The 17,356-nt window shown below is 35.3% G+C and overlaps 1 protein-coding gene across 2 annotated transcripts; it reads right to left on the reverse strand.

Annotated features, from left to right (window-relative positions):
- Positions 1-4,117: 4,117 nt before the first annotated feature.
- LOC149531412 (heavy metal-associated isoprenylated plant protein 28-like) lies at positions 4,118-6,047 on the reverse strand. 2 transcript variants are annotated; one of them, XM_089809892.1, is made up of 3 exons: positions 5,917-6,047; positions 5,736-5,826; positions 4,118-4,782 (listed from the first exon to the last, which is right to left on the reverse strand). In XM_089809892.1, the coding sequence occupies exons 1-3, from the start codon at positions 5,953-5,955 to the stop codon at positions 4,523-4,525; spliced, it is 390 nt and encodes a 129-aa protein (XP_089666018.1). In that variant the 5' UTR covers positions 5,956-6,047; the 3' UTR covers positions 4,118-4,522. The 2 variants fall into 2 exon arrangements, with proteins under 2 accessions (XP_089666018.1, XP_089666017.1); XM_089809891.1 differs by having other exon boundaries at positions 4,118-4,803.
- Between the last annotated feature and the right edge of the window lie 11,309 nt (positions 6,048-17,356).

Below are 17,356 nucleotides of genomic sequence, written 5' to 3' on the forward strand. Positions count from 1 at the left end.
TAGAGAGAAATTTTCAAGGAAAGGTGAATGAAAAGATATCAAGTGGAATTGCACTTGAATAGGTAGAGTTGGCCAAGACAATAGATATCCTAGAGAATCTCTAGCATGCAATTACCTAGAGATCCAGCTCAAAGTGAGAAGCATTTTGCACAATTGCTTCACACACAAAGGGAGTTAGCTATACTTACAACAGAGGAGGCTAATATTAAGGCTAAACTAATGCAAATCCAATCCTCCATAACCCCTCATTTAGAAGTCCTCCACAAGGAGCAAGTGTATGCTGAAACAATTTTGAAGAAAGATCCAAATCTTTCTACACTTGATGGACTTGTACACCTTGCTGCAGAGATTGCCATTTAGCACAAGTCACTTGACATAGCTTTGGAGAATTGGGATGCAACTCTAAATACAATAATGGAGGTAAATAGTAATTTTTTTTTGGCTAAGTATGATATTACTCCTTAGAACCCTTTGACATAAGTGTAAAAAAGGGGGAGATAATAAGAAAGGAGAAGAGAAATAATAATAAGGAAAGCGGGAGATATATGTTTTAGGGGAGATAAATTTTTTTGGCAATCATATGGAATATATGACACATCAACACAGAATTTTGGTTCAAGAATGTCAAGGCACAATCAGCTCAGGGGGAGTTAAGGTATTTTGAACAAATTTTGAACAATTTTGAAATTTTGTGGATAAGGTACTCATAAGGATAGATTAGTAGTGTTTAGTTAAGTGTTTTTGACACTCATGTCAAAGGCGGAGATTGTTGGTGCTTAGATGGTTATGACATTTGAGTGTCAACACACTTAATCACTTTCTACATTGAAGCCAAGTACACTATGTATGTCGAGCCATAGTGTATGCCGAGTCAGAATTCCAATAGGTGCCGAGTGACTTCAGGTGCCGAGCAGTATATAAGTGCCAAGTGACATATACGTGCCAAGTTATAGTTGATGCCGAGCAAGTCAAAATGCTTTATATGCCAAGTGAGTTAGAATCATATATGTGCCAAGCAAGACAGAGTGTAATAGGTGCCAAGTAATCTAGGATTGTAGGTGTGCCAAGCACCAGTAGTCCAATATGTGCCAAGTAACACAGAATCAACATATGAGTTTGTGCCCTCACAAACTTAGATGTAAACCATTTTTGGAGCTGACATAGAGAGATTTCAAAGGAGAAAAAGGATAAGAATGAATCTTTTACATTTCCTATACGATTAGCATGTAGCCAATCAAAAAAATGGAGAAGGCATGCAACCAATGAGAAAAATGTAAGGAATGAGTAGGAATTTGAGATTCAATATGGATCATAGATCCATACCTAACCCTAAGTCTTCATAATCTTTAAAAGGAGATCAAAAACCCATTGCATGTGTGGATGAGAGTAGTGTATGGGGAGATTATAGCAAAATTTAGTGTGAAGAAAGAAAGACTTAGAGGAACAGAGTAGCAATCATATCTAGTTGATCAGAACAATATAAGAGACAAGGAACATGACTAGATATCAGATCTCCGAGGATCAAGATCAGAGAGATCAAATCAAGTGCATGAATTCAACAATTAGAGATTGCATACTATCAAGTTTATTGTTTTAATACTTTCTTTCCAGTGTATTAGAAGTTGAAAATCCTATATTGATAGGTTAGCTTAACAGCTAGGTAGGAGAACTTTTGGAGAAGGTGATTGAAAATTCTATTGTATTAGGTGGGTTTGGGTGATCCCACAATAATGGGTTCCACTTTTTGACCAATTTTGACACTGAAATCAATATTTTTGCAACAAATGTCACGTTCAAGTGACTATATCTCCAAAACTATAAATAATTTCAAGATGACATAAACTAGTGATTTTGAGTACTTTGTTCCTACTTTGTAACCATATTTTTTAATCTAAAAAAAAAAATTATTTATGTCAATTTTTTTTATCTCCTCCAAAAAGTGGTACATAATAAAATTCAATATTTAAAAAAGTGATAGTCCGTTTGACACACACAACTTTTTTTCTAGAAATGATAATGAAGTAATTCTTTCGGCGTTGGATTTGTAACATCAATATCCAGTGTCTGCATTTGGTTTGATTTATTTTTGTTGAATATTATATAGTTTATGAAGTTTTGACGTGACATGAACCGTAATTCAAACATACGTTCCGTTTGACACGGATAATTTAAAGTCAATTTATCATAAACCATTTTTTTTTTAATAGAAAGGTATCTCAATAAGCCAGTGCCTCCATATTTTTCAAAATTTTTTTGACCTAATTTACTAATTTTTTTGAGGTGTCAATGTCGGTTGATGTTCAATCGGTAATGAACCTATAATGAGTTAAACTCATATTTGAAAGTCTTAATGATTAAATTATGTAATAAAATTATAGTCATTAGAAAGCTTGCTATGAGTAGCACATTTTGACATTTTTTATTTTATAGTAGGAGATCATTCTTTTGCAATTATGGCAATCAAAAGAGCAAAAAAAAAAAAAAAGAAAAGAAAAAAATGTTAAAATTTTGTGATTTTGCATGTTCGTGTGAACATGGCGTTTGCGTGAACACGTTTACCATGTTTGTGTGAACGTATGTTCGCGCGAACATGCAAATCATGTTTGCGCAAACCTATATATCACATATGTTCACCCGTTTACTAGCCTATTGTAAATCCTTTAATAGGGTGACACTTCATGTAAAGTGTTTGTAAATCCTCTAATCAGATCACTATTGATACAGTGTAAAGCCCTTAACAAGGCAGACCTTTCATAAGGCATACCATCAAAAGTGGTCAAATAGATATTATTGCAGTAATTTTTGTGGGTATCATCCCCACCCTAGTTTTACCTTCTTATTCTTGGAGGGTTTTTGGTTTACCAAATCTGGTGTTATGTGTTATTGCATGTGATTTACTTCATGTTCATTTATATGTTTACTTACATGCAATTTGCTTTTCAGTTATATGTTTAAATTGTTGAATAGAGTTAAAAGTGTGGTACTTTTGATTCACCCCCCCCAGAAGTACTCTTACCATTTTGAACATTCCATCAGAGCGTGGTACCCAAATTGATCCACTCTCTCTAAAACAATCTAAGATTATGATCTCACTTCCGTAATTGAATGTAGAAGGTAAAATTTTTGTTAGAATTGATTTGGAACTACAAGGCAATATACAAGAGGTCATACATGCTGAAATAGGTCTACACGAATAAGAAGTTACATAAGGATGCAAATTAAAATGCTACACAAGTCTACCCCTATGAACATTGCTAGAAACAAATGTACTAAAAGTATCAAATGTGATGCTAATTCTTTCAATCTTTCAATGCTTAAAGCTAAGGTATTAGGCCTAGAAAAAAACTTGAGTGTTTTGAATTCGTCTCCAAGGTCATGCATAGTTTTTTTGATACAAGCCTTTGTCTATTTTTGGATAACGAGCTATTAGAGATGACGACAATGAAAACATTTAGGAACTATTCAAGCTCCTCACTTAATATTAAGTCAATTGTCTTGTTAGCCCCTTGCTTTTGTTAATTTTGTGTTATTTGGTCAATTTCATTCATGTTCTCTGCTCTGCTATCCAATCTTTACTTTTAAGTTAGTTTTTTAGATTAAAATTATTATTAAATATTCCTTTGCACTTTTAATATATTATCAGTATTTTGATAATTTTCTTTGATGCCTTTAGTTTATTTTGTGATAAGATCAACATCCTAGCTTCACTGCTATTAATATTAAAAATAAAACCATTCTTCCATGCCTTTTGTTCAGCTTAGTCAGGCTTTTACATTACAATAATAAATTTAATAAAATAAATATGCACATTTTTATACCCACTTCAAATTTATCAATTACATTTTCACCTACTCATCACTAAACATAACACCTACTCTCACCTACTCATCACTACACTAAACATAACTCCTACACACACCTACTCATCACTAAACATAATACACACACCTACTCATCACTAAACATAATGCACTTTATTAGCAATATAATCTCACCTACCTCTTTCCCATTTGAGCAAGATGTTTTTTTGTATTCATAATAATTAAGCTTAAATAGTAATTCTAGCTTGTAGATAAAACCTCAAAAAATAGTAAATATGATAGCCCATTACTCTCACTTCATGTAACCATTAAATGCATATACTATAATGAAAGCAACATTAAATCTCCTGGCAACCTTCCATAGCTTGGTCAAGAATTGTAGGCCATTTTCTTTCCCTGCCAATTCCTTATAATAAAAATAAGGCCATATCCCTGAGCTCCTTTGATCAGCCACTTCTTATTTCAACCAGAGAATATGAACCTTCAATGATTGAACCACCTATACAAACCATTTTTCTTAGTGTTCATCAATCTGACATATAGTTGAACACAATAGACTCTCCATATTCACATAGGAAGAACCAACTTAGACAAAATTTCCAAGCTGATCAATTTGCCTAAATCTACACACAAGCATGGTATTCTTTTCTTGATTGTCTGTAAGCCTTCTTTTCCTTTATCAGATTTCCACGTATGATATATTAATTCCTTCCTCTAAAAGAAGCCAATTTCTTGGTAAAGCTAACTTTAATTGATCTCGCCAAACCACCTGCATTTAAACTTTTTCTTGGGGAATTCGCACATGATTTTTCATTTGCAGGAGGATTAGATTTGGTTTCGGGCTTACAAAGATTTTGATCATTCATCCAGAAATCTGCTTCCTTTCTCTTGGCTCTAATGGCTTCCAATATCTCATTCCGATCAACCATTCCCACCACAGTCACCTTCTGATGATCAAAATCTGCCTCCACCGAATATAATCCTGTGTCAATCAACAATTCAATCAAATACTCTTCAAACGTTTTGTGCTGTTATAAAAACAAATTCTTGAATATAATGACTGTTTAAAGCAATTCACAACCATGAGAACAAGATTTTCTAAGTTGGCCCAAAAAAAGAAAGAATTGAAGGTGAGATTTTATTATTACTTTCAGATCAATTCTTTTGATCTTTTGTTGTCTTATTTGATGTTCATCTGGAGCTTGATCCAAAATATTAGTAATAAGATTATCCGGTCACATTCAAAAAATATCAGTTAACAATCAATATGAAGGTCAATATTTCACGATTTAAAAAGGCTTTCAGATTATATATCAGAACCTTGTATAAAAAATGAAAATTGTAAAGAATGAAGTATTGAAGTAGTCTACCATTAATATTATGTGGGTCAGCCATATATTTGATTATCAATGTAAGAGCTGGTACATTAATCACACAAACCTAATAGTGTAAACAATTAGTACATAGTTGGAATAGATTTTTCACCATCCATAGTATTGGAAAGATTATTTGAACACTCCATTTTGTATGCTTTTATATCAACATGTCAGATCATCACACTTATCTTTTTGATGATGGAATATTAGACAATATAATGTTCTGGATGATGAATGGTTGAATGATCCAACATATTAGTAATAGAATATATACAATTAATTCGAATGCTCTTGATAATAGATTATCAATAATAATGAATGTTCATATAAAAACATGTCCATACTTCATGAGCCTCTCTTCATTTGAAACTATTCATCCAAGCACTAAATACTGTGATCATCACACCATTACATTGACTAGCTAAACTCTCTCTATTCAACAAATCTCAATTATACCCAAGTCTTAATGATTTCTTTCTGCCAAACATAGTTTTTACTTCAGAAAAGAAAAAAATTATTATTGATGAAATGGTTTTACCTTTGATTTGAGAGAGTGCCTTTCGAATTTTTCGTTCACAGCCAAATGAATACAAGGGTACTCTCATTTCAACCTCTTGAGCCTTCACATTCTGTTGAAAAAGCAGCAACTCAAGTCAATCCACAAAACACCCATATCTGATCACACTATCTTCCTTCCAAATGATAAAAATCATTCATACCTTTCCTTGGCCGTATGGAATAATTTGTAGATTTGACATTGAATCTCTCTTGTACAATTCAATGTATACTTGATGCTGAATGTTTTAAGTCTGATGTTTTCTAGTGACAAGTATGGAAGGATGTATGATTATTGTATAGGAAGAGAAGAGGAAAGTAAAGGTGGTTTATAAGAAGCTTGATGGAGGGGCCAAAGAATATTTTTTTGGGTTGTTTTAAAGTAGAAATGTATAGGCCTTCCAGGTAGAGCTTGGTCGGAAAGATGAACCCACTATTTCTATGCTTTTGCTCATCAACTTTTTTGTGTCTCTGCAACTCACGCCACATTCATAGCACTGCATTTTTTCTTCAAATCAAAGCTTTTGAGGATGACTCCCCTCACATCACGGCTTTTGATTATGTCCACTGAATTTTTTAATGATTACTACTTTAAATTTGTTGGTTCATTCTATCCCCCGCCGTAAAGACTAGATGGTGGGGAGTGGGGACATCCTTAGTGTAAAGGACTAGTGGATTAAGATGATGGTGGTTTTAGCTTCTAATGGTATTAGTGTGTTAGAGGTTCTGTTAGGGTATACTATGTTTGCGATTTAAGTTTATAATGTGCTTTTGGTTCAATTTTCTCACGGTGTTAGGATATTTGTGTTATTAGTAAAATGTGTTGGTGTGTTAAAATGGTTTAGGAGTACCTAGGTTAACTCCTAGATCTAACTCTACTCTTTGGTTTTTGGCTTTTATTGGCGTTAGCTGAGTCAATTGGTTGTGTTTGGATCGTAGAAGGTAATGTGTGTTTGCTCTTAGGTGGATTTGACTAGGTTCAATCCATTCTAGCTAGTTGTTTTGTTTACTTTGTGTTTAGGTTGTTAGGAAACCAAATTAGGGGAATGAGTCTTATACCCTAGAAGTTTGAGGAAGGTATGGTTTTGAACTTATCTTGTCCTCTATGATATTTTTACATCCTTTTTCATAGATTGGAGGTCCTACATTGTCATTTGGCAAAAAGTTGAGAAAGATTTCAACTGTTGCACAAGTTGTCAAATAGGTCAAAATGGTTAAAAACATGCAAGTTGATGCTTTGAAGGCTAAATCATGCCTAGATATATCATAAATGGACCATGTTGGACCTACTTGAAAAGTTCCAAGTGATAAATGTCCAAAAGTTGCAAAAATGCAAAAGTTGTCAACAACTTAGAAAAGTTACATGACAACATTTTAGCAGGGATTGGACATGTCATCATTCTAAGGTTGATGGTTACTCTAACTATCTGAAATCTCTTAGAAAACATATAAAACCACAAAATGAACCCATTCCAAGGGTTGGAGTTTTGTGGGAAGTGAAGTTTGGATAATAAAACCATGAAATATAGTTATAGAGTTACAGTTTTCGAGTTTCTTGATTGCAAGAATGTATTGATGGATTGAAAGTCTTAGTTTTTCTTTAGATTCTCATAATTCATGTCATTACAATACTTTTTAAATTTATATTACAAGTTGTTTAGGGTTCATTTGTTCATAATTTTTAAATTTGTTATTATTAGTTTGTTCATTGGTTAAGTTTTGATAGTTTTTGGAAGAATGGCCCCCCCATAAATCCTCACTATGGAATCATCATGGTTTTTGGGGATATAGAAGAGGGGCATTTGTATAGTGTATATAAAAATGAAGAGGCCTAGAAAAGAATGGCTTCTATTTTTGATGTGATGCCTTAGGAGAGCCTTTGGTGCATGGCTGGGTGATCACAGTACTAGCATGTTGATTTGGATGGATTGAACATGTTGGGTAGTTCAATCTAAGCATTGGAGAAGGAGGAGGGATGTGTGTGGAAGCCACATGGGAGAGGAGAGGTTCCCATGAAAATATTTTCTAGGGTATTCACTAGACCCTTGTTGATGCTGACAAGAATGATTCAAAACTCTTGTTTTTAGGTGCCTATATAGGAAGGAGGTGTATGAACAAGTTGGAGACCTGGGAGCAACAAAATCTTTAAGCTCTTCCAAAAGGGTATGTAATTGTGCCAAGATGGTGTACAAAAAAGTGGACACCCCACCCCCCACCAAAAAAAGAGAGAAATTTTCAATAACATGATCGGGTTATATGAAATTTCAAAAAGTGGCTAGGCTTGGTTACCAAGCCTAGCAAACATACATAGAAAAATAAAACTTGACTGGGTTTTCAAACCCAATTAGGTTTCTAGGATGAAAAATCTATGCAAAACCTGATCGGGTTATGCAAAACCTAATTAGGTTATTCAAAACATGATAAGGTTTTGAAGAAATAAAAATAGGCTCCACTCCGAAAGCCATAACTTTCACATCCGAACTTTGATTAACTTTGTTCAAAATGCATTGAAAAGATATTGAAGAGATCTACAACATTATGTAACTAAAATGATATTAGGAAATCAATATTTTTTTTTCCATCCATAATAATCAATCATGGTCTAAAATAAGTAGTCATTAATTTCCAAACATGGAGTGAATAGGTAGGTAAGAGTATTATGATAGTTTTTATCTATCTATCACCTCTGTCATTCCCTCTATCCCTTTTTCACACACAAAATCACTCACTCATTCACTCACTAACTCCTTATCTCTCTCTTACTAACTCTTAGCTTCTCTCATTCTCACACCAACTCCTAACCTCTCTCACTCTCTCACTCTTTATCCTATCCCCTTCCCTCTCGCTCTCTCACTCTCTCTATCCTATCCCCCATCCCCCCCCACCCCCCCCCCTCCCCCCTCTCTCTCTCTCTCTATATATATATATATATATATATATATATATATATCTCATTTTCTCCATCCTATCTCCCTGTCTCTCTCTCACTCTCTCTTATCCTATTCCCCTACCCTCTCTCTCTCTCTTTCTATCCCCACCTCTCTCAACATTATTTCCCCCCTTCTGTCCATCCTAACCCATTCTCTCTATATTTCTCACTCACTCCATCCTCTCTCTCTCTCTCTCTCTCTCTCTCTCTCTCTCTCTCTCTCTCTCTCTCTCTCTCTCTCTCATCTTGTCCCCTCTCTTTCTTCCTATCCCCTACTGTTTCCCTCCTGCCCCCTCTCCCTCTCTGTCTCTGACCCCTAATCCCTAACCCTCTTTCTCTCTCTTAATAACCTCTGATCCTTGAAATGGTAACTTCATGTAGAGAGAGAGATAGAGAGAGCAGGAGATAGGAAGAGGGAGAGGGGATATGATAAGAGAGAGTGAGAGAGAGATGGAGAGGAAATATGAGAGAGAAATTAGGGAATAGGAGAGAGAGAGAGAGAGAGAGAGAGAGAGAGAGAGAGAGAGAGAGAGAGAGAGAGAGAGAGGAAGAGAGAGAGAGAGAGAGAGAGAGAGAGAGAGAGAGATGAATTGATGGAGAGAGAGGGACATAGGAGAGAGAGATTAGGGGAGAGAAAGAGGATAGGATAAGTGGGAGTGACATAGAGATGGAGAGAGTGAGCAAGAGATGAATGGATGGAGAGAGAGAGAGATGAAATTATGGAGAGAGAGAGAGTAGGGGATGGAAGAGGGAGAGGGGATAGGATAAAAGAGAGTGAGATAGAGATGGAGAGAGTGAGAGAGAGAGAGATGAAGTGATGGATAGAGAGGGACATAGGAGAGAGAGAGAGAGAGAGAGAGAGAGAGAGAGAGAGAGAGAGAGAGAGAGAGAGAGAGAGAGATAACATGGAGAGAGATATGGGGGTGATAATATTGAGAGAGAGAGAGGGAGAATTCAGGGGTTAGTGAGAGAGAGGTAGCTTAGGGATTACTCAGTGAGAGACAATGCTTAAGGGTAACAAGTTATATAGATAGAGAGAAAGGTTAGGAGTTAGTTAAAGAATGTGAGAGGTTAGGAAGAGTAAAAGATATATCTTATAATATATTTAGTTAGTGAGTGATTGTGTGTATGTGTTTTTGAGAGAGAGAGAATGAACACTATGTTAGCATTTGTGTTTACCTATTGATTTTTCATTTAGAAAACAATGACTACCTTTTTTAAGATTATACTTAATTCAAATTGATGGAAAATATAATTTTGACATCATAGGATTGATTTATCTATGTTATGTTGTAGATCTCTTCAATATATTTCCAATGCATTTTGAACAGAGTCAATCAGACTCTGTATGTGAAAGTTATGGCCTTCAGAGTAAAGCCTACCTTTAGTTCTTCAAAACCTGATTGAGTTTTGAAGAAGTAAATTTTAATTCTTCAAAAATTGATCAGGTTTTCAATAACCTGATCGGGTTTTGAATGCACTTTTTCATTTCATAACCCAATCAAGTTATTTGAATCCTAGAAACTCGATCGGATTATGGCTTATTGATAGCTAGGGAAATGACCCAAAGGCTTGGGAGATTGTTTTCCCTCCAATTTTTTTCCTTTAGAAATTTTTTCATCTTCTAAGATGAATTCTTGTCTTTCCCTTCATCAAGTTTTCTAATGGTGAAGTGGGTATCTCTAAAACTACTATGATAATATCACACATATTCTTAGCTTTCTAACTATATAAAGTTTTCTATTTTTGGACAATATTAACAATGCAAACTTTAATTACTTTTATTAATGCCTTGAAATTCCTCATAGACACATGTCTACCATTTTTTTAGTAACTTTTTATATACTTAACCAAATTCAACAAAAAAATATATTATTGTTTTACACTTGATTCTATACAATTTTTAAAAAAGTTTTCATTTTCGATTATTTTGATGCAAGTTATGCTCAACACATGAACATGTACCAAAATTTTAGGATGTAGTTAGTTCAATAGTTCATAATAAGAAAAATACTCATCATAAAATTACAAAAATTACATAACTTCTAGATATGACTCTTAACTACCATACTACCAAAGGGATATGCAAGATACTAAATATAACTTGGCCTTTGTGCTACACATGAAAAAATCTATGTTATGTTTTCTAAAAAAATTAGAGATTATTTTTCGTGTGTTCATGGTTTGACCCACCTAATCTTATCCATTTTGTAAAAGCAATAGTAGTTTAGAAACTATATTCAGAGTACTACAATTTATATGTTTTATACATCTTGTCATTTTTAATGGATGACCCTCAAATGTCTCATCCAAGTTTAGGATTACCTAATTTTAGGAAAAAGGTGTCCACTTATACCCCACTTTTTGTACACCATCTTGGTGCACTCACCCATATTAAGATTGGTGGTTAGTTTTCCATCCTATTAAGCAGAAATATGAGATATCACCCAAAAGGCTAATTAGAAGGCCTAATTCAGCTAGGCCTAATTAGGCTAGTTTGGGCTAGTTTGAAGAAATCTATAAGAAGACTTTTCAATTTCAAGACAAAGAGTATGGATGAGGTCTAGAATCCTTAAATTGGATCCATCACTCCTTGTAGATAGTAGGAAGGCCAAGATTGATGGAAAAGTGAACTTGGAGAGCAAGTTGGATTATCTCAAAAGTGGAAGCAAGTAGGAAACCCATTGGTGTAACTAGATAGGAAATGTATGGGATAAGTTAGCAATCCTTTGAGATTAGGGTAACAAAGGGCAACCCTAATATGATAAGAGTGAATCCTAGGTAGTCCTTCGGTGAAGAAAAGGACTAGGATCATATCCAACTTACATTAGATTGGTATTAGATCCACCAAAGATTTGAGGCTAGTGGCATGTATCTGTACATTGAAGAGTCAGTAAGGTAGGAAGACATGGTGACTAATGCATAATTTTCCAAGAAGATGAAGGAGAAAAAGGAGAGGAATAGGCTCCCAGAGCAAGCATTAGGGGAGATGAAGACAAAATTGGAGGAATTTTCTAAGACAACCAAGAAGGAGAAACTAGTAATAAAGGTAAGGAAAAGGTTGATGAAGACATCATACTTGAGCTAGACCCTCCATTGTCTAAATAACCTCTCCTAAAATACATAAAGGTATTGGGTGGAAAATCCCTAGAAGGAGTCCCTTTGTTTAGTCGAAAGATGAACCTTAAACTTGTGATGAAATGGATTGAAGGGATAGAAAACCACTTTGAGTGTGAGGGGGTCATTGAAGCACAAAAGGTTAAGGTAGCCAAATCTAGCCTGAGAGGATCAACACTAACCTAGTGGAAGTATCCCTAAGAAGAAAGGGAGAAGATGGGAAAGAAACCAATTGCAAATTAGAAAGCCATGATGACTAAGGTAAAGGAACAATACCTACCTAAAGGCTATGAAATCCAAATATACAACAAGAGGAAAAAATTAGAGAAAAAATATACAAATGTAGCAACATACTCTAAGGAATTTAGAAGTTATGTTTGAGATTGGGAACTCAAGAAGAAGAACCTATCAAGGTGGCTAGATATCTATGTGGGTTAAAGTGGATCATACAAGAAGAGATCAACCTATGGACACCTACAACAATACATAGATGTTTCCAATTGGCATTGATAGTGGAAGATAAGAAAAAGAAGAAATCTGACACCAACTTTAGAGGTAGAGGTAGAGGTGGAGATTGTAGGAATCAAAGACATTATGGTGGTAGAGGTTCAGACTCAAGAAGCCAAGGGGAAACTAAGTGGATTGAACAACAAGAAGGGAATTCCAATAGAGGAAGTTTCAGTAAGGGAAGAAGCTCTAACAATGGTGGAAGAGGAAGAAACAATAGCCAAGGTAGGGGGTCCTACTTTGCCACCATGAAATGCTACCATTGCAGTCAGTTATCTCATCCTACATATAGGTGTCTAGAGAAAGGATCTAACTACCAAGGGAGTGTAAGAAGTGTTAATTACATATAAAATGAGTCTAGTAACAAAAACAAACCATTTGAGGTACCCTTAGAGTCAAAAGAATGGGAAAACCTAATGATAAGGAGGACCTTGATTAAAGAACCCATAAAGGAAGAGCCAAGCCAAAGGAGAACACTATTTAGGGTGAAGTGTAAGATGATGGGAAAAGTGGGGAAGGTCATCATAGGCTTAGGGTCCACATATAGCATTGTGTTAGAGGAGGCACCTAGCAAACTGAAGTTGACAAGGATTTCCCATAGTAATCCCTATAAAGTCACATGGTTAAATAAGGGATAGCACATTTTGGTGAGTGAACAAACATACGTAGAATTCTCAATAGGAAAGTATAAAGGTAAGGTGTTGTGTGGCATCCTACCTATGGATGCATGCCACCTCCTATTAGGAAGGTCATGGAAGTTTTATACGAAATAAATGCATGATGGAAACAAGAATGCATACTCCTTCCAAAAAGATGGTGTGACATTCAAGATCTAGTCCTTGATAGAAGAAAGAGAGGTGAAATATCCAAACCCTAATGTCCTTGTGGTTGGTGAAAAAGTGTTCTTAAGGATCTTGGAGGAAGGTGAATGGGTAGGATTTTCCTTAGTGTTGAAACCTAAACAAGAATTTTCTAGAAAGGTAGGAAAGAAGACAGAGCTACCCAAAGAAGTACAAGAGATGTGTGAAGAGTACAAGGATGTTGTTAGTGATGGGCAACCTGCTACCCTACCTCCTAAGAGACCTATTAGCCATCAAGTTTACTTTATCCTAGGAATCACCCTTCCTAACAAAGCTACCTATAAAATGACCCCTCAACAAAATGAGGAAATTGCCAAGCAAATCAAAGAATAGACCAAGGCCTAGTTAGGGAAAGTATAAGTGTTGTACCTACTATTTTAGCACCCAAAAAGGGGGGAAATTGGAGACTTTGCACTTTTTCAAGAGCCATTAATAGGATCACCATTAGGACCACCATTAGGTATAGGCTCCCAATACCTAGGATTGAAGACCTAATGGATTGTTTAGGGGAAGCAAGGTACTTTACCAAGATAGACCTTAAAAGTGGCTATCACCAAATGAGGATAAGGGAAGGAAATGAATGGAAAACAACCTTTGAAACCACAAAAGGTTTGTATGAATGGATTGTAATTCCATTTGGTTTGTCAAATGCTCCATCCACATTTATGAGGCTTATGTATGAGGTATTGGAGCATTACATTGGTAAGTTTTTTGTTGTCTATTTAGATGACATATTGATTTTTAGTAAAAATAAAGAGGACCATATAAAAAATTTGCAAATTTTTTTTAAGAAATTGTATGACGAAAAGCTAAAGATAAATTTGGAGAAATGTGAATTCATTAAGCAGGAGCTAGTGTACCTTGGGTTTGTTTTGTCTCAAGGGAACTTCAAGATGAATTAAAGCAAGGTGGATGCCATCCTAAACTAGCCTACTCCCAAAGTTGTAATAGAGGTGAGAAGTTTTCATGGTTTGGCTCAATATTATAGGAAGTTTATCAAACATTTTAGTTCTATTTGTGCTCCTATGTTAGACACTATTAAAGGTGGAATGAAGACAAATTTTTAATGGACTCCTCAAGTAAATCATAGGTTTGAGGCACTCAAAAATAGAATAGCTACTCAGCCCATACTTGTTCTACCTAGTTTTGAAAATATCTTCACAATGGAGTGTGATGCTAGAAATGTGGCAATTTGGTCAATCCTAAGCCAAGAAGGGAGGCCAATGGCTTTTCATAGTGAGAAGCTAAATGATGAAAAGAGGAAGTACTCTTCCTATAACCTAGAGTTGTATGATATAGTCCAATATTTAAGGAAGTGAAGGCATTACTTGCTTCTAAAGGAGTTTTTGGTGTATTTAGATAATCAAGCCCTCAATTTCCTTAACTCCCAAGAAAAAATCAACAACAAGCACATGAAATGGGTAGAATATCTACAAGCCTACAATTTTAACATCAATCAAAAGAAAGAAGTGTAGAATAAGGTAGGTGATACATTAAGAAGGAGACTCCTAATAGTGCAAGAGGTTTAGTTTCAAAACATTGGGATTGATAGCTTCAAGGACCTATATGTTGATGATGAAGACTTTGCAGATGTTTATAAGGTATGTAAGGAGTACAAGAACAACTTCCATAGTGAGTTTTCTGAATACACTTTGCAAAATGATTTTTTTTTAAGTGCAGTCAACTATGTGTTCCTAAGGGATTAGTGAGGGAGAATTTGATTCAATACAAGCACAATGGGGCACTTAGAAGTCATTTTGGAGTCAATAAGACAAAATAATTAGTCACTAGGTTCTACTTTTTGCCTAAAATGAATAGGATATCAAGAAATATGTGGAGTGTTGTGTAGTATGCCAAAAAGAAAGGGGTACATCTTCCAATTCAGGTCTTTATCAACCCCTTCCAATTCCTAGTAGGCCATGGAAGTGCTTAAGTATGGAATTTGTGGTGGGATTGCCAAGGACTCAAAAAGGGTTTGACAATATCTATGTTTTAGTGGATATATTTAGCAAAATGACACATTTTATCCCTTGTAAGATAGTTCATAATTCTTGTGAGATTGCACACTTGGTCTTCAAGGAGGTGGTAAAGATCCATGGATTACCCTTAAGTATTATTTTAGATAGGGACATGAAGTTCATGAGCCATTTTTGGAAAACCCTGTGGCATAAACTAGGTACAAATCTATCTTGTAGATCTACCTATCATCCTCACACATATGGTCAAATTGAGGTCATTAATAGGAGTCTTGGAAAATTTTTGAGGTGTCTTACTAAGGAATATGGACAAGTTTGGGATCAACTTATTCAGTAGGAAGAGTATGCATATAATGATATAGTTAACAGATCGATTAGTAAGAGCCCTTTTGAAATTTTTTATGGGTTGCATCCTAGGCGGTGCTTGAACTAAGAGAGTTGAACGATGGTGCCAAAGGAAGTGGATATACTGAGGAATTTTCCCACTTCATGAGGGAAGTCCATGAATCGATAAGGAAAATCTTAACTGACAATGCTGAGAAGCTCAAGCATAAGGTGAAACAAAGTAAAAGGGATGTAAAATTCCAAGTTGGGGATCTTGTGATGGTCCACCTAAAAAAGGAAATAATTTAGAAGGGAGTTCCTCATAACCTTCAGATCAGAAGGTTGGGAACTTTCCACATATTGGCCAAGTATGGTAACAATGCCTACAAGGTGGAACTTCCAGAAGACATAGGGGTATCATCAATGTTCAATGTTATTGATTTGGTTAGATACAAAGTCCCTACTCCATATGTTGATGGGATACTTATGGAAGTAACTCAAGATGTGGAAGCCCTGAACCTAACTCCTCCACCACCTAAAGTAGTTGAAAAGTTACTTGATTCAAGGGCTTACAAGAATACTAGGACAATTACTTATTGGGATCATATTGTCAAGTGGCATGGCCAAGAAGATGTAGAGGCTACATAGATCAAAGAAGTAGACTTCAAGAATTTGGGCATAGACCCCACCTTGCTCAATCCAAGGGTAGATTAAACTTATGTATTTAGGGGAGAATGGTGCAGCAACACCTAGGCTAACTCCTATTCCCAACTCTACTCTTTGGTTTTTGTTTTGTTTAGACCTTAGCCAAGTCATTTGGTTTTGTCTAGACCTTAGAAGGTTATGTGTGTTTTCTCCTTGGTGGATTTGACTAGGCTCAATCCATTCTAGCTAGTTAATTTTACTTTGTGTTTAGGTTGTTAGGAAGCCAAATTATAGGTATGGGTCTTATACCCTAGAATTCTAAGGTATGGTTTTGAAATTATCTTGTCCTCTTATGATGTTTTTATATCCTTTTTCATATATTGGAGGTGCTACATTGTCATTTGGAAAAAAGTTGAGAAAGATGTCGAAAAGATGTCAATTGTTGCAAAAGTTGTCAAATAGGTCAAAATGGTAAAAAATATGTGAATTGATGCTCTAAAGGCTAAATCATGCCAAAAAATTGTTGTTGTTTCAAAACATTACAATTTTAAATTATCCTGATGTGAACAAAATACATCTAGGGGTAGCTACTTCCCATCTTCAACATACCCTTTCAGACGCTAGGCCAACTATAAGGCTAGACCCTTCTTCTACTTTAGGCTCTGCAAAACCTAGGCAGGTGGACCTCAAATTCACTTATATGGTGCCAGTGCTAAAACATATGCTTGAATCTAAAAAAGTAGATAAAACTCTTAATCTTCTAACACTCATGCAGAGATCCCAGACATGAAATAGCTAATGAAACGACCTAAGAATTTGATAAGTTAAGTGAGGTCATCCTTTTAGCTCTTAAATGGAAAGGGAAATGGATGGTTAAAATTTTGATTTTAGAAAAATTGCAAATATATAGTAGTAAGAACAAGTTGATTTTATAGTTGATCAATGCCTTATCCATTGAGAAATTCTATGAACTACACACATACGTCTATGATACCAGTGACATGTTCCATACATCAAGATATCAGACCTATCTTATCACTTTGTGAATCAGACATTGGTATTAATAAAGACCTCATTCTCATGAAGTATCCTTCTCAAATAACCAGTAACCCTATCAAATACATTAAGCATTTACTTGGCCCTTTGTTCCAACAAAAAAATATATCAAACATACAACCTTACAAGGATGCAAATGGGTCTCAGTTCTTTGTCCCTAAACCACATAAAATTTTAGATTACAGAGATA

The sequence above is a fragment of the Cupressus sempervirens genome, chromosome 11 (assembly GCF_028749045.1).
Source record: "Cupressus sempervirens isolate cs-2001-9-10 chromosome 11, ASM2874904v1, whole genome shotgun sequence".
NCBI lineage: Eukaryota > Viridiplantae > Streptophyta > Pinopsida > Cupressales > Cupressaceae > Cupressus > Cupressus sempervirens.